Source organism: Mesoplodon mirus (assembly GCF_964341445.2).
Source record: "Mesoplodon mirus genome assembly, chromosome: 12".
Lineage (NCBI taxonomy): Eukaryota > Metazoa > Chordata > Mammalia > Artiodactyla > Ziphiidae > Mesoplodon > Mesoplodon mirus.
The window spans coordinates 86,073,676-86,098,731 of NC_138988.1; the positions used below are offsets into that span (position 1 = coordinate 86,073,676).

Genomic DNA, 25,056 nt, shown 5'->3' on the forward strand with positions numbered 1-25,056 from the left:
GGTTATCCTCTTCCTATATTTTCAGTGGCCATTTTTTTAATTGCAGTTTGACTTCTTTCCAGCACCTGACACATGCCTGCCCAATTGCTGGCCAATGGCCTCTGCAAAGTAGACCCAGACCAACCCATGTTAAACTAAGGCAAAATAAATTTGGAAGGTCAGCCTGCCCAATCTAGCCATCCAACGATGCGTCCTCAAAACAGAGTGATTCCTGGCTTTTTTGGCCCGTTTGGTATATCTGGGATGGGGTGTGAATGACTGATAGCCTCATTCTTAGTTTAGGGCTTGCACATGGCACCAGTAGGATAACCATGGTCTGTAACTTAGGTGAAGATTCCCAGACCCCTCCTAGCAGTAGTCCTGCTCATCTCACAGTGCCTTGGTATTTTCTGAGCAACTCAGGCCCCCACTCCATCATCTGGCCCTGTCATTTGGCCTGAGTGGGCTCTCTTGGACACTCATAATGTAACCTTCCGATGAATTTCATCCTTTCGCCAAAGGTGAGAGCAGGCTATGGAATTAGCAAGTTGCATTTATTTGGAATGTAATAGGTTTTTGATTATCTGGGAACTGTGGTTATTGTGGATTTTTGGAAAACAAAGTTCATCACCACAAGCCAATCCTCACTAAAAAAGTCACTGGAGGAAGTCACAATTCCACTTGTAAAATCATTTTATTGGTATAAATATACATATGAATAAAATACCTTCAGCATGTAATGTAAGTGAATATTTGTGAAATGTCTTAAAAAGTAGTAGTTTGATTTTTTTACAGGTGTCAAAGTATTCTCTCTTAATCACACGTTAAAAGCTAATATGCAGACAGAAATTAAAGGCCTTCAAAAAACACGAATATTCATAAAACCTCATTCCAGTCAACTATATACATTAATCTGGGCACATGGTAGCACCAGCCACGGGCCTTTCACTCAGTTCTTAACTTGCTTGTTGATGGTATCACAAAGGTCACCAGACCAAGTTTAAATGTACAATTCCACATTGGGAAGGAAGAAGTTCCCCACGGGAGAATGCAAAAACCATACCCAAGATCTAATATATATAATTTATACAAATTATTAGTGTGCTCTGTTAATATAATTACAGTGTGCAATTGCATACATCAAGAATAAATTGCTCTATCAAGTCAAGTGCAGATTTGACACAGGTACATGCAGCAGTACCCCAGGGTCAGCTGGATGGTGTTACTTGTGAGTGTGTGTCCAGTTACTTTGTTTACCTCCCAAGACTCATCTTACAGGGCAAACTAGCTGCCTCAGAGAAATTCAAGTAGGGCCCGTGGGATAATTGCTGGCATTCACTGAAGGCATATGAAGGAATGAATGCATAGAAATCAAATGCTAAGGGTTGGGAGAAGATCAGACATGGGCTTTGATTACTAAGAGATGGATCTTTTTCAGTTTTGGGGGGGCGGGAAAGGACAAAGGAAAAAGCACCAAGAGAAGATGCTTAGGAAGTAGGAAGAGGTGTTGCCCTTGGTTCCTCTCTGATGGCCAGCAAACGCACCCCGCATGGTAAGACTTCTACATGGGTGACCGTTACACAAAAATAAACTCTTTTTCTGCTTCTTCCCCAGAGTCACTGGATTTGCTGCCTTGCTGGCCATCTTTACTGGAGGACCACTGCTTTTGTTCTTGACACTCCTGGGCCTGCTGGCCCCAGCTTCTCCTGGACACTGAAACAGAAAGGAAAGGAAGTCATTATAGTTGATGAAAAAGAAGATGCCAGTGGCCTGAGCAGTAATGGGGTGAGATGCAGGGGCCCTGAAGAGTGGGAGGGGTCGGGATGAACTTGCTCAAAAACAACTTGCCAAGTACACTTCAAGACTCTAGACAGAAATTAAAAACAAACCAACAAAACAAAACAGAAAAACCCCAGTCTATGAGAGGGTGAGCCTCTCATAGATGTGGTTGACCATCTGAGGGCAAGGACCCCAGAAGGTGAGGGTGTGGGTGGGAGCGAAGGGAGAGGCCAGGAAGGAGGAGCACTGAAGCCACTGTGCCCCAGGTGACCTCCTCAGTCACAGCTGCCCCCTCATGCAGCGCAGAGCCCTGAGGTGGACCATTTAGGGTTGGCCATCCCTGCTTCAGGGACGGGATATAAGCAGAGGCCCCAGTAATCCTTGTCAGGGTTTTCTATGTCTTAGAAAACCTCAGTTCCACTCGCTAGGAAATGTTTAAAGTCTTGTAGAGATGAATTAATACTGCCTATATTCAATCCTCTAGGAACCAGCCTCCAGGTAAAAAACTACCATTTTTGTTGCCTGTTCTGCTCACATATAAATATGAAGGATCTGCTGTGTCTCTACAAAGCAACGATGAGAGAACAATCACCGGACTGAGCCTTTGTGATGTGTCCTGCCAGGCGCTCTGTTTTATCATTGCTACTCTTCACAGATACGGGGTAGGTTCCATAAAACTTGGAATCGGGATTTAAACCAAATCTTTCTCCAAAGCCCATGTTCTTTCCAACTAGATCATAGCTTCACTGCTACTATACCTTGGGAAAGGTTCAAATGCCACACTCCAGCATGACTGTTAAGGGTTATTAAATATTACCCACCAAGTCTATTGTAGAGACACCACTTAAGCTAAAAATACCAAACCCATGCACTTTGTGTGGCTTGAAAGAGTACAGCTACCTCACTGCTCAGAAGTTTAAATGATCCAACCAGGAACATAGTCCTGGAAAAGCAAGAGGATTCATTTGCTGCTTCTAATCATTTCGATGTTAGCATTATACTAAAAAACTCATCTTGGCTACTTAAATGTTTACTCTGCTAAAGAATGGTTTCAGGAAGTGAAAGCTCATGAAACCTAATAGTCAAAATGCAAACATAATAAAGTACTTCTCCTGCCACTCCTGCTGTCAGGGCCAGATTCTGACCTCTAGACAATAAAAATTTAAGTTTAGTTAATTACATTAAATTGAAATTACTCAATTCTGAAAAGGATAAACTTTCAAATCTCACCATACAAGTAAGTAATTTTTAAAAATTTTTTGACTTCTTTTTACCCAACAGCTTTGAGCAAATTCTCAGATGGAGGGGAAAAGCAATGAATAATGTTATATATTGATTTTTATTTTTTAGCTTGAATTAGGTAAAAAAATTAAATGTGTTTGTTTGGTCCTTTGAAAGTTGTTAACAAGCCAGGTTTTGGAAAAGTAAATAATTTTCTATAAATAGTTTGCCCTTTATCACGAAGCCAATTTGATAGTATTCAATAATACTCAAAGTATTTAAGTTCTCAACTTGTGTGTGTATTATGAACAGGAGTTAATAGAGAAAATTTATAATATTTTCATCTTGAAATACTGTGCAATAAATAATCTAACCTCAAAGTAGAGCATTACTAGTGAAAACTGCTAGGAAATTTTATTCATTCATTTTAAAACTGAAATAAGTATTACTCAAAAATTTCCAACACTACAAGCTCTAAGGAAGAAATAAGTATGGTGATACATTGCTCATTTGTCTTCAGAGCAAACATATTAGCTTTTTTTCTTAGATTAAAACTTTTCATCCTTCCCAATATTTTAGGCTTCCTTGAAATCCCAGGTCTAACTGATGTTACATGATATGACATCAGACTACTCTCTAAAAATGGAGAAATTCATGCAATCAAATATGTTTCTGTCACAGATAAAAACCGAGAACCTGGACCAGGGCTAAGCGAAACTGAGAGAAATCCAACACAGGCATCTTCCCTGCAAAAAGTAAGATTGTCCTTTAGCCTCCATCCGAGTGACACTAGTTTTTGAGTCCTCCAGGGATGGCGGGGGGCAAGTTAACAGGCTGGTTTCTGACATGGTACCAGTCGTGAAAGGAAAAATTTTAATTTGTCCGACAGTCACTGAGAGGAATAACAACATGCTCTTTCTGGGGGACTGTCACAGCACTTCACTAGGGCGGTGCCATTATCTAAAAATTTATTCTAAAAATATTCACTGTCATTGATTTAACTCTACCAATTGTGAATGTGACAATCAGTCTAGTACCAGGCTGACATTTTCTTTGTATCATAGGCAGGCACCTTTCTTGGATAGGAAAACTGAGGCATGGTGAGATCAAGGAAGTAGTTGCACAACTAACTTTGAGTTTGGAAGCCAAAGCACACAGTATTCGTCCAGATCACTAGTGCAAACAACTTTGTAGGGGGCACGTTCTTTGTCAAGTTTGTTTTCCAGCCTTTAGGCAGCATTATTTGATTGCATGTGAGTAGGATGTTAATTACAATTATTTGAAGTAGGTTCAATATTTCTGAATTTAGACTCTCTACTAATTCAGAGGAATCTGAGGCAGCCTGCTTTAATGTGTGAATTCTTACATTAAAGAAGTGTAGTAAAACAATCTAAGTTTTTCAATATACTGTATAAGTCAAGCATTAAAGTGCTGGAGCATCTCTATATATGTGTCTATACACATATTTATTACCATTCCAGGTACCATTAAAATTATAAAAGATACTTGAGTAAGTAAACAGGCAATGTGTTCAACAGAGACACTCCATGTATATTCATATCCTGTCTACAGTGGCGATAATTGGCCCAGAGAGGCTCAAATGTGAAATCTGTCATTCTTGAAGATGATCTGATTTTACGTATATATATATATATATATATATATATATATATATATATATATATGCAAATACATATATATGCTAATTTTAAAGCTTCTGAAATGTGCATATAAATTCAGAAATAGAGATTCATATAAAAATTTGAGCTTTTCGTCATTTTAAGCTCCACTGACCTCCATATTTCCCAGGAGAAAACATTATGATGACCTTAAAATACTACTCAGCAGTCGGCCCTGGTTTTTTAATACTCTCTGGCAAGGGCCCAAAGTGCCAACCAACCATTAAATTTCTTTTGAAGAATTCACGTAGGGGTAGTAGAACCCAGATCTGGTGAAAACTGGGGGACAGAGCAGTTGCTTACAGACAATAAGCCGCAGCCAAGGTTTTGGCTATAGGTTGAATTATGGAAGAAGAAAGTGATATATGTAAAAGGAATCTCACAATAAGGTGGCCTGTACAAAGAGAATGCATTACAATGCATACAAAGCCAAAACCAACTATTTTCTTCAAGAAAATAGGACATACTCTAATGAACACCTCAGAGCTTATGATTAAACGTAGAGAGGAAATGCTATGAAATTCATATCGCTTGAGGCAGTTACAAGTACTTCCAGGAAAAGAAAGTAAGCATTTTACCTGTCACATCAATATTAAAATAGCCACACAATTCAAACAGAATAATCATGATAAAAATAGGTAGCATGCTTTGAGAACAATAGCCTCTGTTTCACGGATACATGATTTAGGAAAATAGGAAAGCTATTAGCATAAACAAAGCTGTTCTTAAAACACTTAAAGTACACACTGCGGTTTAATAGAATTGCTCTGCTGAATGCTATTTGTTAACCAGGAAACTATTCAGAAAGACTGCTACGCCGTTCTCAGGGGTGAAGACAAGTGCTGGGAATCGGCACTAACAAAACAGGATTAAAATATTATACATAAAATTACTTTAATTGAAGCTCCTGTAAAAATTACATTTTTGGTTTCCTGTCCATAGTTCAAGAAATCAAGGCAGCAAAGCAAATCAAGATGGTCCTATTTAATTCCATCAAAATATGATGCAGCCCATCACAATGAGAATTTTAAGCCAAAGAGGTCATGAAAAAATCAGAGAGACACAGAATTTCTTGCCTTTCTAGGATTTGGCTTATCTCTGGCTTCCTCTTATTTCTACTCTAACTCAAAGCCTCGCTGGCTGATCCATGTGGTACTGGCAGGCGGGCTCCTTGTCTGTGTGTTGTATAAAGTGCTCTAGTGACCTCTTGAAGAAGGAACATTACTTTGTATCAAGTGGTGCTTTGTTACTAACAAGTGATATGAGTCAACTGATGCAATAGTTCAAATGTAAATTTCCAAAATCTAGAAACATCTATGTAACCTTGAGTGTCCTTATCAAAAGAGGCACTATATAGAGATAGAGCTTCTGATTTAATATACTCTAAGAATTAATTCTCTCTCTTCATAAAGTAAGTGTCTTAGGTGTTCATTTATGTAATTTTTCTGTGACTTGAAGACAACAGATTTTCTTAGAAAATCTCTTGCAGGGAAAAGAGTTACTGTAATTGTGTGTCTATGAACACACCTACCACAAAGGAAGTACTTTAATAGTGAAGGACTAAGTTGGTTGGTTTCCTCTAGGGCAAGTGCTACTCGGCCCAAACAGAATGTTCCATGCGTATCTACAGACTACGGACTTCACTTTATGTGGTGGGCATGTCCTTAACTCCACCCTGTCATGTGGCTAGTGTGTGCCGGGCCACCAGGCAAGTCAGAGTACGTGGCTCATCCAACAGTACTGGCCAAGAAGGCTGATTCCAAATGCTGTTGCTCGTGGAGGGCTGGTAGGTGTTTTCTTTGTTGTTTTTGTGTTTAAATCTGTCGAGGGAAGTACTCAAAGACAATAGTTCCTACTTGAGAAATCATAACTCAGTGGGCTACTAAGCTCTAAGGTGGGAGAGGTTTATCAACAATAAGTGCTAACGTTTCAGAATGGTTTAGCCTTTTAAAATAAAGGGAAATTATCCCTATTATAAGGTCACTTCCAGTGCCCTGCCCTCCTGAGGGATGTGGGGTTATGGCTAGACTGCGGGGTTGTGGGCACTTTATCCCTGGAGCCAAGACACTCATATGTTAACCTCTGATAAAGTTTTACAGAAAGAAAAAAAGCCTTCTTAGGGAAAAAGTCCCTTAAGGAAATTTCACATATCAGAATATTTTATATTCTTTTTCTTTTATGATATTAAAATTTCCTTTAAAAGACTTTTCAAGTCATATTTATAAAAAGTTATTAACCAGGGAGATGATGAATAGTCATAGAAAAGCCATTTCCTCTCTGAATCAGCAGTGCTTGTTCTAAAATTTCCCACTGGAGACGAAAGCTGATTTAAAGTCTGTCTCCTTTTTCTCTCCTGGGACTATCCTCACCTGAAAATAACTTTACAGAATTTACTACAGTGTCAAATGGCAGAGAGAAGTTATTGAGTAACTGCTGTAAAATAGTATAAATTGTTCCTAGAGGTTGAAAAGTTAATTGGTACTTTTCCTTTCTTACTAAAGGGTCATGAAATGTCCGCTAAAAGATCACGTGCATCCTTCCCTAAAAGAGTGTAAGGTAAGGTGTTAGACCAACATTCTCTAAAGGATAAACTGTGCTACTCTAAGAATTTCTGACCTCATCCCAGTTGAAATCTAAGAGAAGAGTAAAGAGAGAAAGGGAGAGAATAGGAGGCATGACCCTGAATATAAAAATAAACCTCCACGATCACAGAAATTTGGAAGGACAAGTCACCATACTCCAAAGTAACTTGATCCTCCTCATAAGAATTTCTAAATTTAGATTTTTAAGTCAATACTTTTTGCCCCCAATGCAAGGACCATCCTGTTGCCATTTAGAAAAAAAAAAAAATAACAGTTTATGAATAATCCCTGACCCAGTCCCAGGATAGAAGTTACTCAATTAAAGTTTGTTTTTGTTAGTGCCAGTTCATAAGCTTTGGGACAGTGAGGGATGATAATTGAAGACTCTAACCATTTGTTGGCTGTGACTTCCTGTGCCCAATTGCATTCACTTCCTCTTCTGCAATGGTGGAGTACAGTTTTGAAGGTCTTTTCCCTCTACTGGAAGGCTTGCCACTGTCATGATCTGAATGCCTTTTGTAATAATCTCCTCTTTGCACTACTGAGGAAAAGGGATTCATTTTACCCTTTGTAGTAGCAAATAACATCATGTTGACATTAATATTAAAAAATATTAATATATAAAACTTAAATATCAGCTTACCCACCCCACTTAAGATTCAAGGAACCTCCAGTGTTGGTCCTGAACAGATATACCGTTATCTACAGAATTCAACAGCCAACATTATGGAAATGTCGTGCAAAATGAGGTGAGCGCTGAGTCTGCCCCCAGAAGATACTAATAAAAAGGCCCCCGCATTACCATTTCGATTCCAAGATGGATTAGCGAAAGTCACATTCACTATGGAATAATCCAGAAGAATCACAGCCATTTACCTGTTTCAGAAATGAGTTGGGCACGCTAGTCCAAAGGGAGGCACAGAACAAGGAAATGAAGTAACCAGCATGAATAATGTACAAGAAAATAGGAATGAGCACAGCAGGAACATTTTTCTAAAGAAAAAGAGAGGGCTCACAAGCGGCTCTCCTTCCTGGGCCAGCTTAGTGGACAAGCTGAAAAATAAACTGAAGTCAAAATATTACCACCTCAGACATTTACAAACCGTGCTCAGACCTCACCTAGATTTTCACTCCAATTTCAGTATCAAGCGACATCATCAGAATGATCTCGGTGATTAACTTATCCCGGATGCCAGAGGGGAAAGCAATGGTCTCCCCAGCTCTACAGTCTTTAGCTGGAAAGATGGGGCTGCAAACCATCCATAGTATTTGCTGCTGGGGGTAGTGAGGAAGGGAATCAAACTCTATCCCTGAAGCTATGAAATGTCTGAGAAGCAACTCATTCATTCCTAAGTTCCTGGGCAAAGAACACCTGAATTTTTCAAAGCAGCAATGGGCACACAAGCAGCATCCAGTATTTCACCCACTTCGTTAACTAGAGGCTCCATGGTACGTGCTGTTACTCATGAGGCTGGTGGGTGACTCTAGGCCTTGTCTGATCATATAGCCAGGCGTCTTAGAAAACATTTTTCAAAAATGTTAAGCAATTATTTCTTGTTCAACCTTCTCCCCCTTTCTTTTTAATCCTTCCATCTGAGATGAGCATTCCTACTTACCCCTACCATCCCTCCATGCCTCCCCATTTCTCTCCAACAAAATTCTCTCAGGCATTTTCAAAGCTTCCTTATAAGTAAAGACGCAAAGTCAGCAGTTGCAGAAAGATGGGCAAATGAGGGGTGGGGCTGTGTGGTGTGAGTGGGCCTATCAGGGACACTCGCTGGCTCCAGTCTCTGACCTGGCACCACCAAAGTTTCCTCTTCCTACACCAAGACTTCCAAAGGCTGCGGCTGTAATACCAAGCCCCGTATCACAAACACTATCTATTAACTTCAACCCAAGACCATCATGAATAAAAGAAAATGGCCCAAGGGAGGAAGATGTCAGAGCCGTCAAAGAATTCTAGAGCATCAAACAATAAAATAAAACCAAGCAACTCCAAACCACACTGAGAGCTATCTGGACATGGGTGATGATGGCTCTAGAATTTCTTTATAGGTGGGGCTTAGAGATGGCAATTACATTACACTTTATGAAGGACAGAACCCCAAAGGCAACTGTGCATTGAACAGAATGGGAGGAGTGGGGGAAAGACCTGGTGGGGTGCGGAAGACACCCCGAACACCCCTCGCCTCCACTGCTACCGACATTTGATCTGATTCTGGGAGATGAGATTCAAGTCCCGGGACTACCTTGTTCTGCTCCCACCTCAGCAAATTAGAAGGCACACACTGGTGCCATGATGCCCTGAGAGCATCCATGCAGATTACACACTTCTGAGAATGAGGATCATCTGACCTCACGACTGAGCGAGCTAACAATCCACAGCGTCTCCCAGGCCTGTGTGAGCTGCTCCTGAACCATAGCAACGTGACTGACCACCAGGGGGAGCTCTTCTGAGCAATGATGGGACCTAGAAACCTACAGGGAGCAACCAAATGAGTCACAAAACAATGAGTGTGCACTTCTAATACACCGGGAGTCAGTTCAAGAGCATCTAGAGATTATTACTACAAAGATCTTTGGGCTGAGTGTCTCCGTTACGCTTTTATTCCCTGTATATGGTCCTTCTTTAAGACCCAGTGTCACCAACAATGTTGAATCAAGTTTCTGAACAAAGAACTGCACTGGTTCCAAAATTTAATCCAAGGGACGCTGAGCTGACCGACAAACTCTAGGATACAAGTTGAGTCCAAGATTAATTCCTTCCGCTTGAAATGACTCTCCTTGCAGAGAGCTCACTCAGAGAAAAAATGTCTTACCTTCCCGGGGAAACGTCCTGGGACTGGGCTGTGGGCTGCCCTGGCTCTCTCTCTCCTTGTCCGAAGGAACCTTTTTCAGGACAGGTGGAAGAAGAGCGACTTTAGGGGAATCCGGGCTGGATGGAGAGTCTGGGATGTCCTCTATGGAGACACAAAGACATGAATCAACCTGTCTCACAAACTGGATTCCTTAAGTATAAGCTGGGTTAATCTTTAAAAACAAATGACTAATAATCTTTTTAAAAGCAGCAGAGAATTTTTCTGGCCAAAAACTAGCTTCATAGCTCAGTGAAGTAACAAACAATAGAGAGAAAAATAATGAAAACTTACGAAGAGTTAAAATCTGCAGATGTGAATTTATCTTGCAGATAGAATTTCAATTTCAGAATTTCAGTGAGCTGGTATTTGAAAATTAGACTGTAAGTGAAATAAATACTCCCTCTGCCTCAAACACAAAGGCTATTTGCTTCTCTTAAAATACGTGATAGTTATAACACATTGCCTTTACCTGTTGTCAAATCCAGTAAAGTGGTCACCATATGTATATAACATATATTTGCGCTTTCAGGAGTGGAGGTGCACATACCTACATACACATACTGAGATCAGTAAGAATAACTTAGAATCATGGACTTTGAGAACCAGAAAGGACTGTGGTGAGCACTGTACAACTGGAGAGACTGAATGACCTGCTAAGCTAAAAAGATGGCAAAATAGGTAGGATTAGAACTCTCGTCTCTTAATGCTAAAGGCTGTCCTGTTTCAGTCTAATTGAAAGGATTAACTGCATTGCACTCCTTTCTCTGCTCTATCACCAGCAAAGTAATTCTCAGTTTGGTGTGTGTGTGCGGGCTGGGCTGTAGTATACACAGACGGTGGGGCTGTGTGCCCATGACACGTTATTTACAAAAACAGGCCCATAGTTTGAAACCCTAAATATTTCACAGGCTATGGGATTAAAAGCACAGCAACTTCTGCATTCCCTATTTGTGGCCCTCATCCTTAAACTGTGGCCTTCTGGAGGGTCGGAGCACCAGGACACAGCTTTCAGAAAGCTACACTGAGCCCTGTCAAGGGGTCAGCACCCCATGAGGCTGCTTTATCCATCCTGCCTCTGAGCCGTAGCCCTGAGCGCAAGGACAGTCCCTGAGTGGGTGATCTCAGCGCTGAATGAAGGCACCCGTCAGCCTTTGTCACTCTGGCAGGTTTCTCATGGCCCCTCCCACACACACGCCCCCTCCATGTTCACCAGCCGCCCCGGAAACCAGCTGTGGAGGCCCGGTCATGGTGTCACTTCCTGACCAGCAAAACCCTTACCAGGCCGTGAGGCGGTTCTCGGTTTCTGCGGGATGGTGGGCCGCACCGGCAGGCTGGGTTTGGGGGACTGCAGGAGGGGCTTCGGGCTGGTGGGCCTGCTGGAAATGCTCCGGGACCTGGAGCCCGCCTCCACCTTGAGCTCTGCTTTGGTGTTCTTTTCTGGTGTTCCCAAACCGAAGCGGTTCTCTGGATGCACTTTAGGCACTTTTAAAATGAAAATGAGTACAAAAAGCACTTTACTGTAAAAATCAAAGGTGAAAGAAACCAGCCCTTTGAAGGTAGAAGTCTGGTGCAAACTGCTGTAATGGTTTCTTGTCATTTCTCATCAGATATTTTATTTAATTGAAGTATAGTTGACTTACAGTATTATATTAGTTTCATGTGTACAACATAGTGGCTCAATACTTTTATAGATTATACTCCATATAACATTATTATAAAATATTGGCTATATTCCCTGTGCTGTACATTACAGCCCTGTATCTTATTTATATAGTACCTAGCAGTTTATACCTCTTAATCCCTATCTTGCCCCTCCTCCCACCCCTCACCCCACTGGTAACCACTAGTTTGTTTTCTGTATCTGTCATCAAAGATATTTTAGAACAGGAACATGCTCTTCTAGCATGTTTTTAGAATCAAAACACGCTGGTGAAAGACAAAAATTCTTGCTAGAAAAATGGTGAATTTCGTGGTGCTCTTCTGATCACCCTTGACTATTCCAGAGATGACAAGCCTCATATTTAATAGGGTACATGTCCATACGTGTGTATAGGGGGGAGAGCAGGCCTCAATCCATTTGAAGCCGTCAGATCTTCCTTAGATCTGGCACAAGGTACAGGTCTAACCAACTGCAGGTGCCTCCATTCTGGAGGACAATCAGTTAGGGGTCTGGCTGCTGGTCCTGGGAGAGGAGCGCTGTGCTGATGCCCAGAACCTCAAGTCTAGTGAGAACCACTCCAGGAGCATCAGCTCATGCCCCGCCTCCATAGCTTTTGCTGCCTTAATTATCCAGATAAGAGGCAAAGATAAGCCAGTTGAATATGAGTTTTAGTCCAACTCTTACCTTATAAAGATGCTATAGCCAAACACAAGAACGTCAAACAGTAAAATGAGGTAATTTCTGCACAATTTACAAGTAACTCTCCAGTCTGCATCTAAAGTATCTTACTCGCTTTCTGCACCTGAAAAGTCCGAGGGTCAAAGGAAATCGGATATTCAGGAATATTCAAGCTGAAAGAAAAGAGCATCCCCTCACGTCAGTTAAAAAGGCCTCCTCCCATATACCATGTATGGCCTATTTTTAAAAACATCAGTAAAACAGAAACAGATTCATAGATACAGAAAACAAGCAGGTGGATTCTAGAGAAGAAATGGGTAGAGGGATGAGTGAAATTAGGTGAGGGAGATTAAGAGGTACAAACTTCCAGGTACGAAATAAATGAGTCACAGGGATGAAACGTACAGCATGGGGAATACAGCCAGTGATTTTGGTATAACTTTGTACAGTGACAGATGGTACTTGACTTATCATGGTGATCATTTTGTAATAGAAATATCAAATCACGGTGGTGTGCACCTGGAACTAACACAGTGTTGTAGGTCAATTATACTTCCATAATTAATTAATTTAATTTAATTAATTCATCAGCCATGTCCCCTCTCCAAATGCCCACAGTTTAGGAGGACTTCTCAATGAAGTCTCTTCCCTTTGGGAAACAGGGAAAGGTGCCCTGCCCAGATGCCAGGCTACTATGGTGGGAGGTGTCGGGCAGGTGGAGGGCTGTGATCTTTCAGGTTAAAGCTGAGAACATGTAACACAGAGGCCCATCCTTGCTCTCCATCTTTATTTGCCTTCTGTCAATCACATTTGATGCATGGAATCAGAACATGTTTTTCTTAAGGGGGTGACGGCAATGGCCTGACTTACCTGCCCCACCTCCATCCAACCGTTCTGTGCTGCTCAAGGCCAGGCTGGAAGAATCCTGGGAGATGGCATCATTTCCAAGTTTCTAAAAAATTCAAGTGCCCCGCCCCAAAAGTGCATAGTTTTTTAAAGTGTAAGAAAAAGAACAAAGCAGATAATAACTGGCAACAAATAATGGCTCCTTAACTCTACTGTCATTAAAATGACTGTGTCCGACCTCCCCATCTCCCTGAGGCTCTGCTGCTGGGACAAAACCATGGGAGACATGCTCTGTTCTGTGTTTACAATCAGGGCTCTGGGGTCCAAGGTGCGGCCAGTTCCCTCAAGATGCTCCCCATGTACAGAGGGGTGGGGCCAGAGGGAGCCAGTGGGCATGGTGACGTCTCCTGTTTTTCTGATTGAACACCTAGGCGGGCTCTGCAGCCCCTGATGCTCCACGTGATGGGGGCACTGATAACTCTAATTGCTTCCAGGGCCCTCTCCAGATTGGGTTCCACTGATCTAAAAGCAGTGGAAACCTTTCCAACCTCAGTGTACAAAACAGGTAGGAAGGAGCCTGAAATGGGCAGGGTCTTCCCTGCCACTGAGGTAGAAGCACTAGACACACATCTGTAGTTTAGGAGGCAAGTATAAATAGGTCTGAATTAATTTTTTTTAAATCTGCAGGTGGGAGGAGTTTATGATGGCAAAGACAAGGAAGGTGAGATGGTGAGGGAGGAATCAGCCTCTGCTTTATGGGGCAGGAAGTCCACAAAAGCGTGAGGCATTTAGATACAAAAAAGATATGAAAAAAAAAAGGCTATCGTTTGCTCAATGATACCCGAGAACCCTATTGGCAGAGATGACCCACATCTGCCTCCCGTCTAAAAAAAAAATAAGAGGGGCGGGTGGACCAGGAGGCACAAAGATTCCTAAGGCAGCTCGAGCTTCAGCCTGCCGGTTCCTGCTCAACTCACGCTTCTGACAAACCTAAAAAGCAAATAATCTGCTGCCAGTTCCGAGCTTTAAATTGTTTCCGATGATACAGGAGAGATGATCTGAAACACAGCTGAGATCTGCCTCATTACAATCTGCCACAGCCGCGCATCCGCCGGGAGTGCCAGCTGTGTCAGGAGGGAGCGGGGAGCATGGCAGGAGTGCAGAGGAATTTCTCAGCGAGCCTATGGAAGTTCCCCTTTCACTAGTGGTGGTTACTGAGGTCTCAGAGGAAGTGTGTACACAAGTACCACAGCGAGAACGGCACGTTATTTGACATCATTATGGAAAAGTGACCCCAAGGAAGGGAAGCCCCGTGCCAGGGGCAGCACGTGGAGGCCTCTGAGCCCGGACGCAGGTCCGCAGGGCCAGGGGCTAGCCATGAACTGCCAGCCGAAACCAGCAGGGGGCGCTTTAGTACCCCCCTCCCCCAGCCGTCTAGAGGCTGGGCCAAACCGGTCCTCAGATGCAGAGATCAGAGTGCCTGACCTAGCCTTTTATAGCTTCTTAGAAGGCAAGGGCGTGGGTATCCAAGCTCAGATAAAAATGATAAAGTGGAGTATTTAAACAGGGCCAGGAATGAAGAGAAGTTAAATTTGTGCCCTGAGCGCCTTGCTTAAGGGGAAACTGCCTTTTAGGCTCATGCAAGTGCAGGGCTGGCATCTGAGAGTAAGGGCCTCCTTAAATTTTATACCCTGGGCGCCTCATTTGCCTACATTTAAAATCTAATCCTAGGAGTTGTTTTCACTTTTTCCTTCCAGGCTTTCTGAGGTAGTTATAAATCCCCAAAATGACTGTGCGGAATGAGGATGAAAATAACCTGATGTCAATTGTCTCTGAGTGCAGGCAGCTGACGAGGTGGCCCCAGAAGAAAAGATGTGGCCGCTAAGCTTTCAATACCTGTTACTCTCCTTTGTTAATAAATAATAAATACCATACTTTCGTTTTCACAGTGCTTTCTGTGAAAATATATGTATTTTTAAATAAATACATATATTAAAAGTAAGTAGTGTAAAGAGAATTACTCCAGAGGAAAGTGAAGGCTATATATATATATACATACACACACATATATAATATATATATATTTTTTTTATCATAGTATATTCACTTCTGGTGCTTATGTTGCTAACTTTATAGGGAACACAGTCATGGAATTTTAGGGGAAAATATTCTAAAACTAATTTTCAAAACACGTTCTCATTATTTTATAGTTCTGATAGAACACCCTTAGACTGGTTCCAATTTTAAATACTAAGGATTTTTATTCTTGTTTTAATAGACACTAGATGGTGCTCAAAGATCACTAGTATAAGTCTTGAACAAATTAAACCGTAAGAATTTTGTCACTTGGAGCCAATTTATCGAATCCAAAGCACCTGGAAAAAAAACCCTCCAACACTTCTCATCTTTCTACCAAAAGGCAGCTATTCATCAATGGAAACAGTGATAAAAATAAACGGCTCATTAGAGAAAACACCACATCCCTTGTTGTAAGGAAAGTCTATGAAACAGATTAAAATGTAAACATTTCCTTGGGTGTGTGACTCACCGATGATGTGGTCGCAGTGTTCAGAATTCTGACCAGTGAGGCCACAACACGCCTCCCATGTTAACAGAGTGTAGTTTCAGCCCCTCAGCCCTCCTCTGCGGGCTAATGAGTGACTGAGGAGGGATGTGTACCTAGAAAATTGCTAGATAACAGTGCTGAACTACGGTGAACAGCTGTGAAATCATGCAGGGTGCAGGATTTAAAGAAAAAATAATCAGTTGTTTAGAAGTAATATAAAACAGCCCTGCATGTCCTGGTAAACAGTTAAGCATTTACTTCCTGAAAATCAAGCGTTCATTGGGATGAACTATTTTACTCTGATTCAAATAAAAATCGATGTGCAATTTTCCTTTCATTGGAGAACCCAGTTTTACAAACATAAAAGAGCTCAGGATAGTGCACAGAAACCAAAACCTGGGTTAAACATATCAATCTTAGTGATCACAATAAGGATACAATCCTCAAGTAGCTGCAGGAAAAAATAGAGGTAAAAGGAGAAAAAAAATAAATACACAACTTATATTTTTAAAAGTTCAAAAATAAGTAATGCATTAAGTCAGATTTTGGGGGGACTCAGCAATTTTTAAATGATAAAGTGCTTCTTCATAGCAATAGACAACATATCTCAATGGTCAAGTATTCAATTAATTCTAACAGAATACTTTGACTTTTAAACCTGGAATTTAGCAAGGAACTTTCAGGTTTGGAAAAGGACATAAATTCTGAAATAACTGAAAAATAGATCTCCCTTGATATAACTGGAATCGGGTTTCAATAATTTGCCTCTGTCAGCTTTCCTATCTCCAATCACCCTCAGGTCTCCATTTGGATTCAACAGACCGTCTTTCCCCAGAGTGGAGCATGTCCCTAGCACAGCTGTCACATGTTTCTGTGACACGCACAGGAGCACCTGAGCAGGTGAGACAAGGCCCGTGGACCTTCAGCCACTGTCTGACCTTCCCAGGCTGAGGCTCTCCGGGACAGCGTGACCCTCATGCCAGCAGGAAAACATGGGAAGACCAGGCCCTCTGGCCTGTGTTCCGGGTTCTTTAGGAAAAAGTCGTGTTTTCGGATTTTTATTTAACCCACAGGTTATTTTTCTGTACCTGTCTTGCCCATAAAAACCGAGTGGAGACAAAAACGACAAAGGCAACCAAGTCAGAACAGACCCTCCTCCCTTACCTTCAGTGAGCAAGCAGCCTTGGCTTTCATCTCCTGCTTGGCCTTCATCTCCGCCAGCAGCCCGCTGCCCATCATTTGGACCCTGTACCTTCGCCCTCCTTGGGGGCTGCCCTTGCTGTCACTCCGGTCCACCTTCTCCACGTCTTCCCCTTGACTTTCTTCTAGGGAGTCAGGTGTTTTGATCTCCTCTACCCGATCAGCACTGCCATTGTGCTCGGCTGGCTTCGTGTCCTTCCTGGGGGTGTCCACAGCTGGACTTCTGACTCCTGCCTTTGGAGAGGAGAGTTCTTCTGTCATCAAGACTGTTGGTGACCGCTCAGGTTTGGTCCGGGGTTTGATTAAGTTGAGAAAGCCACTTTTCCGAAAGTCTCGCTTTTTCTTCTCGTCTCCTCCTTCACTGAGCTCATGGGACTCTGAGCCTCTTGCTGACCCTCTCCTGTGATTCAAAAGAACAAATCCTGTTGGGTTTACTGTAATTAAAGCTCCAGCAAGAATCAGTCAAAATAGAAATAGGGAGATTGCTGCTTATACGGCAACCATTCTGAAGCATTTAAAAAAAAGTTGACTTCGGAAATAGAAAGGAATGTTGAATATCATCATATCCACACAAATCAACAATGGGAATCTGATGTGACTGGGAGGACTGAGAGCACAGGTGAGTTTATGTTTAAATGCTCTAGAGAACTTCCAGAAAAGGGGGCTCCACCCAAGACATAGGTGGGTGACGGACTGCCTTATTTAATTAGGCGGGCACTGGAAAGGGCCAGATTTCCCCTTAAGCCCTTAAAATCCTTCCATGGTCATTAGAAAACATCTGAAATTCCGCCCTAAGTGCTCAAACCAAGATCCGGATCCCTGCTTAAATGTAACACCACTGAAAGAGGCAACAACATGAAAAAGCAGACAGTTAAGCTTTGGTAGAGGTTTGTCAGGAAATGAATGGGGAGAAAGTGTAAATGATGTGGGTTGAGTGGGAGGTATCATCACTGCCTTTCACTTAAAGCTGGAAGGATGAATGAATAACCCGTTTAGCTCCCGAGTCCCTGGAAAATCCCAGTAAGGGATTGAAAAAAAAAAAAAAAAAAAAAAAAGGCATAAGCCCCAGAGGGGAGAAAAGGCAAAAACAACAGTTCAGAAGCCAAAATAGTTAGGAGTGAAAACTGACTTAATCTGGGAAAGCTGACCTCTAAAGCATTAGTAGGGGAGGCCCTGAAGCAAATGGATTTTAGGTGAAGGGGAGCAGAACGTGCCACCCCAAAACATGCCTCTTTGGCACAGGATTATTTGAGGCTGATTATTTTTTAAGGAACAGCAGACACAGGAGAAGCTCTGAAAACAGAGTAGTTACCCTTTTGTAAGAGAAATTTACATTTCTAAGGAAAATCTCCATTTGTAAGGGTGTATTCCTTTCAGTACCAGGAAAAATAGAATCACTAAATCCCTAGAAATTTATCCGTGGAGAAGGCAAGGACTTAAACCTGCATAACGACCGTACCCTTGTTTATCTGGTTCAGGATAACCTCCCCAAACAGTCTCCAACCCCATCTTTCTTCTTTCTTTAGCTGAAGGTGGTATTTAAGGTGGTAGTGTGGGCCATTTCAGGGAATTACTGTTTTCCTTAGGATCTCCCATGTATACAGGGGGTATACATGTTAATAAACTCCATAAACAAGAATAATAGAAAAATGTGATAGCATAAGTGGAAGACTCAAGGTTGGAAGACAGGAAATTGCACAGAAAGTTGATGGGGGGAGGCTAAGAAAAAGAATGAAGAAATAGAAGAGAAACAGTTAAAAAAAAACTAGTGGATTAATAGAGGAAACAATAAGGGGAGCTTAAGAAAAAGAATATAGAGAAAAAGGAAGCAAAGAAATTATAAAAGAAATAATTCACGAAAAACTCCAGAACCAAAGAATATAAATTCCCAGATTGAAATGGCTCATTAGTGCCTAGCAAATGGGTTTCAACAAAACAAAATCAAAAAACCCACACAGAGGATATCATCATAAAATGTCAATATACCAGGAGCAGAAAGAAGATCCCAAATGCTTCCTGAGAAGAGGGAAAAAAAGAACAAGCCACAAACAAAGGATCAGGGCTCAAGATGACACTGGATTCTTAGAGCAACACTAGAAGCTTGAGGATACTGGGACCAGGTTTTCAAAATTCTAAAGAAAAATGGATTCCAATCTAGAGTTCTATACCTAGTCACACTATTAAGCAAAATGCAAGACATATGCATTTCAGAAACTCACTTCCCGTGCTTCCTTTCTCAGCAAGCAAACCGAGGAGGTGCTGCACCAAACAAGAGAGTGAAGTAATGAGGAAGACGACGACCGGGCCAAAGGAAACAGGAAAGACACAGGAATGAGCGAGGGGAGGCCCCAGCAGACAGCGAAGGGACATCCCAGGGGGACAGCAGGGGACGAGGCCTACAGGTCACCCTGGGGCGATCAGAGAGCAGTGAAGGATGTGCCCAGGAAGATGAAACTGAGAAGACTTGAGGAAATGTATACCTTTACTGGAGACTTAGGAGATAGGAATACAGAAAACTAAGCAAACGCAAAAGGAGACAATTGTTAACTCCAGGGAAAATAAAAAGTTGTATAGCAGATGAACCTATTTGCAAAGCAGAAATAGAGACACAGACATAGAGAACAAACGTATGGACACCATGGAGGTTGGGGAGGGTGAATTGGGAGATTGGGATTGACGTATATACACACTACTATGTATAAAATAGATAATTAATGAGAACCTACTGCCTAGCACAGGGAACTCTACTCAGTGCTCTGTGGTGACCTAAATGGGAAGGAAATCCAAAAAGGAGGGGATATATGTATACGTATAGCTGATTCACTCTGCTGTATACAACATTGTAGAGCAACTATACCCCAATAAAAATTTTTTAAAAAAAGAGTTGTATAGGAAAGGAAATGTAATCATACCATACTGTATAACTCAGCTGTGAATATTTACATGCTTATAATGAAGTAAACATTAAACACTGATGTAACCAACAGTTATGACATAACTAAATAAGATGGCAGGAAAAGGAAAAGTGTGTGTGTGTGTGTGTGTGTGTGTGTGTGTGTGTGTGTGTGTGTGAGTTTGCCTGCATGCGTTTGGTGGACAGAAGGGTCAGACTGTATAAGAGCTAAAGTATCATCCTCTATATAGTAAGAAGCCACCAGTTATGGTTACTATTTAAAACTGAAAAATAAAAAATAGCAACAACAAAAAAGAAATATGGAAGCAAAATCAAAAGTAAACAGCTAAAGGAACAGGAGTTAATTGCCTCTGGGGAAAAGGGAAAGAAACAGCCCCCGCCTTTTTTTGTTAATAAAAAGCCTTGAAGAACATCTGACATTTTAAACTATGAGGAGCATGTGCAACTTTGATTTTCAAACTTCCTTCATACAACTTGATGGTCTGACCTATGCCTAGACCTCTACGTAACAAACTGACAATGATCTGGTTTTATATAACAAAATAAAACAAATCACAACTTTTAGTAGATTCCATCATTATTTGACAAAAATTGATGTACCTAGTTCTATGTGTGCACTTGGACATGAAGAGAATCCTCCTAGAGCAGTATCTTTGTGGAAAGTGGGTTTTACACCTTATAAAGTTTGCCCAACTTTCATTCAGAGCCTATTAAAGAAGGAGGCAGCTTTAAGGGCAGAGGACACCACACTGGCAGTGACACCACAGATGACCTAGATCTAACAAGCACAGGTCTCGCCACTAACTCAATTTCCAAAGCTTGGGAAGAGGAGAGCCTGCAGTTTTATCTGTTTATACAGATACAGGCCAAAGACCGTCTTGATTCATTAAACCAATAGTGACTGAGGGCAGATGATACATTATGGGCTGTGTCAGACACTGAAGTTATACTGAACAATAAGACCCAGGCATTGTCTGTAAAGAACAGCATCCTTTGGGAAGAAAAGACTTGAAAGCCAGTCATTAAGAAGGATTTTCCCGTTTGGCTCAGTTTATGTTGGTATTGCTTGAATCTTTTGCACTGAGAATATGTCTATCTATTCCCCACGCTGTAAAAAAATTAAAACCCAAACAAACTCTGGAAGGATTATGTTGCCCTAACAGATGTGTGCAGAGGATGAAAAAAAAATGGGGGGGGGGTTGACTCAGCACTAGAGAAACAGCAATTAATTTGGGGGGTTGGGGAGTGGGAGGTGGGGGAGGAATGGTCAGGGCTTTCCCCTGACTAGAATAAATGACATTTATTTTGAATAAATGACATTTACATTGGATCTTGAAGGAGAGGAGAATAGAATTTTCCCTAGTACGCCAAGCTTCAAGTGTCAAAGAAGACAAATAATTGGGTCCTAAAGCTTATAACATTAGGTAAGTTATACTGCTATGGACACAAAAATTTAACTTATTCCCACTTCACCATCCTGCTAAGGCAAGATAAGGCACATCAATCTATAGAACGGACTAGCTTCTTCCTTCCCGGTGCCTGGCCTGTTCACCCTCAGCTTATCAGGATGGTTAAATTTGTTCTTGAATTTGATATCTCAAGGTGAAGAATACTTCACAGACACAAATCCATATTCAGAGTGTACTTGGGGATGGATCTGCATATAGTTGGGGATTAAGTAACTTAGTACAAGTCATGCTTAAAGGCTGGAGTGTTTCAAGTTAAGCTCTTAATAAAAGTACTACTGAATTGTCTTCTAAGGAAACTCCATGTTGTTAATAAGAAAATACAGAGAAAACTTTTTAGAGGCTAACTCTGAAGGCTCTTCACTAATTCTGTTGTCATTTTGACACTGTTTGTTAAAGCTGTGCCATTTAGCAATGACATAGGGCCCCCAGATACATCAAATTATGGACGTGAGGAATTTTAAAATACAGCTGACCCTTGAACAACAAGGGGGTTAATTCACAAATAACTTAGAGTAGGTCCTCCGTATCCGAGTTTGTCCACATCCACAGATCAACCAACCACAGCCTGTGCAGCACTGTAGTATTTACTGTTGAAAAAAATCCACAAATAAGTGGACCCGTGCTGTTTAAACCTGCGTTGTTCAAGGGTCCACTGTAAGTAATTTCAGCCTGCCAACGCCCACTGTCCTAGATACACCCAGGTGAATGTGATGATGCCCTAAAAAAAATACCTTGGGGAGGTACATTTTGTGGTCTGATTTAGAAGAGTACAATGGTCCTTCAACTCAAGCGTGCCTCAGTATACCCTGGAGGGCTTATTAAAACACTGGCTGCTGGGCCCCACCTCTAGCTTCTGATTCAGTAGGTCTGGGGTAGAGGTTTGAGAACTTGCATTTCTAATAAGTTCTCAGTTGATAGTGATGTTGCTGACCTGAAGATCACATTTGCAAACCACCAGAACAGTAAATCCCCTGCAAAATGTACTTATATGAAATGTACATGAAATACATTTCATACTTATATGAAATAAGAGCCTTCGTACATACTAAGTTTACTTGTAATTGTTAGTAATTTAAATATGAATTAAACAGTATGATTAGTGAAATGACTCTGAACTCACTTGGAATCCATTTTGGTCACCTTCTTGGTGAAAAATTCATCTACACCTTCATCCACTCTCCCCATAAGACCATTCTGTTCACCATCTTGGGAGACTAGGCTGGTAGCACAGCCCTGCAAACCAAACAGGTGTGATATTAATTTACATTCAACTTAATTGGGCAAACATGTATTGCTAGATTCAAGGCACTGTGATAAAGGCCATGGGAAGGACAAGACTGACTGACATAGGGCCCTTATATTCTACTGGAATAGGAGTCACATTACAACTGTAACAAGGGTAGAAAGAAACAAAAGTGGGAAATGCACTATAAACACAAAGCCTGCTGGAGGGTTAAGTCTGACAGCTGTCTCAGAAGCAGCCTGGAACCTAGCAGGCTATGAAGAGTCATGTGTTCCTGAAGCAGAGGAAGGCGTTGCGGGCATATTGGTAAGGGAAGAGAGAATGCGTGAGAAAATGATACATACACTAAGTTTTGAGAACAGTAATAACTCCGGTGGCCAGGGCCTGAGGTTTAGGGATAGAGTTAACTGCTGAGTATTAACCCTAGCAGATACTAAAAATGGCCACTCCATCACCCCACCACCATCACCACCTGCTTTCTTTCTTGCTTGCTGGAAGGACCCTGATTTCAAGATGGAATACTTATCTGAACAAGTCAAATACATGAATCGCCTTGTCTGTGACTGGTAGGCATGGGCATGTGATACAGTTCTGGTCAGTGAGTTACAAGAGGGCTCATGGGCAGGTTTTCCTGCAGAGGAAGGGATGCATTTTTTTCTGCATGGTTGTGGGAGAGAGGATGTGATGTCTGAGCTGCAGCAGCCACCTGGAGTTCAAGAGGAAGCAAACCTGAGGACAAAATCCACCATGCTGAGGATGAAAGAGCAGAACAGGGGAAACCACCTGGGTGCTTATGCTGTGCTAAATAAACCAGTCCTGGATCCCGAGACTTCTGGATTTCTTGTTAAGTAAGAAAATAAGTATTTCTCATGATTTAAGTCATTTTTAATTCAGTATCTCTCATTATCTCTAGTTGAATGAATACTTCCCAACTAATAATAATACAAGGACTGACAGTGAACAACCTTGAATCCTATGCTAAAAAGTGTGGAATTTACTTTGTAGGTGAGAGGGAGCCTCAAAGAAATGCCATGGCCCAACCTGTATTTTGGTCAGATGATTCCGGGGCAGCATGAAGGATATACTGGAGAAGCCAGGGATTATAACTAGGGAAATCTGTTCAGGAACACAAACGAAAGACTTCTGTGATTGTTTAGTCTAATCTGGAGGAGATGAGGGACTAAGTACTAGGGAAATGAGAAGAGAAAGAAAGACATTGCCTAAGATGAGGTTGAAGTTTCCAGGCTGGGTGAATGGGAGCATCATTCTAGGGAATATAGGTCAAAGATTCAACCTGGGGAAGAAGATGATGAGTCCAATTTCAGGCAGTGTTATCTGAGGTGCTGTGGAAATCCAGGGGCAGGTGTCGAAAGCTTGAGTCTCAGGACAGAAGCTGGTGAGAAGGTATATGGAAATTATTCATCAATCTAGCTTTTCTCTTTGAATGGACAACTCATAGTGAACTCAGTAACATGCTTGGTTTGTGTCTGCAATAGTGTATTAATATTTCACACAGATAGGTTGTGGGCCATTGAGAAAGGACATGTATCTTGCCCATTCTGTTGGGCAGAGGACAAATTCCCATGTGGTTGCGATATCTGGGCGGGATGTCTTGCCACAGAGCAGTGGGAAAGTTCCTTCCTGTAATCTTGATTTGCAAGTCTCAAGTTGCCTCTGGGGGAAACTGGCTCTTGTCTGCACAGGCACTGTTTAAAGAAAAGACCCATCATTTGCTTTAAACAATTATTCACTGGCAACGTCCATTATAAAAATGAGCTGTGTGTTTGAGTTCACATTTGTGAAATGCTGAAAAGTGAGCAGATAATAGGTAATAGACCAAGAACCCTGTGAAATGTAAATAATGAAAACAATTAGACCTCTCATCTGAATGGCGCTTTATAGTGGAGCAAGGCTTTCTTGTGAATTGCAAGAGAGCAGAGAATCAGCCAAGTTCGGAGAATTCAGTTATGGAGAGAAAGCAGCTCACTGAATAACTTTTGTTTTAATTACAAAAGACAAAGTAGCACAGAACTTAATTGGATCGTCATTTTTCCTTTTGTAAAAGAATGGAATCTCTACAGTAATAATAGCTCCCTAAGTTTGTACAGTGCTCGATAGTTTACTATTTCATCTTCACACCTACCCTTTGAACTGCAAAGGAAAGATAGCATTATCCTAGGTTTTGGTTAGTAGATCAAACCATGGCTCAGAGGGTGAGGGGTGCCCACACAGGTCACCTGACTGATGGATGAGAAGGATGTGACCCCAGGACATGTGGTCCTAACATGGGGCTTCCTTCCAGGGCACCCTCGTTTGCCCTCAGAGGCTGCCTCTCAAATTCCTCTTCCCGTTTGAGGGGGAAAAAAAAGTTTTACTAATATG

At 41.7% G+C, this 25,056-nt stretch overlaps 2 protein-coding genes across 12 annotated transcripts in view; one reads left to right on the forward strand and one right to left on the reverse strand.

Annotated features, from left to right (window-relative positions):
* Positions 1 to 1,680, forward strand: part of SLC17A1 (solute carrier family 17 member 1) — a 228,744-nt gene extending 227,064 nt beyond the window's left edge. For all 9 annotated transcript variants that reach the window (XR_014295460.1, XR_014295461.1, XR_014295462.1 and 6 more), the window contains one exon: positions 1,594 to 1,680. The gene's annotated coding sequence lies outside the window, so the exon portion shown is untranslated. The remainder of the gene's footprint in view (positions 1 to 1,593) is intronic.
* The window catches only part of CARMIL1 (capping protein regulator and myosin 1 linker 1), a 322,541-nt gene continuing 297,689 nt past the window's right edge, over positions 205 to 25,056 (reverse strand). The window contains exons 32-38 of one of the 3 annotated variants that reach the window (XM_082637867.1): positions 22,552 to 22,664; positions 17,013 to 17,448; positions 13,307 to 13,388; positions 11,377 to 11,580; positions 10,060 to 10,200; positions 7,632 to 7,778; positions 205 to 1,692 (exon numbers count right to left, since the gene is read on the reverse strand). In XM_082637867.1, coding sequence (XP_082493993.1) covers positions 1,556 to 1,692; positions 7,632 to 7,778; positions 10,060 to 10,200; positions 11,377 to 11,580; positions 13,307 to 13,388; positions 17,013 to 17,448; positions 22,552 to 22,664 — 1,260 coding nt within the window. In that variant the 3' untranslated portion in view covers positions 205 to 1,555. Of the gene's footprint in view, positions 1,693 to 7,631; positions 7,782 to 10,059; positions 10,201 to 11,376; positions 11,581 to 13,306; positions 13,389 to 17,012; positions 17,449 to 22,551; positions 22,665 to 25,056 lie in introns of all 3 variants that reach the window. The other 2 variants (XM_082637866.1, XM_082637868.1) reach the window with 2 other exon arrangements.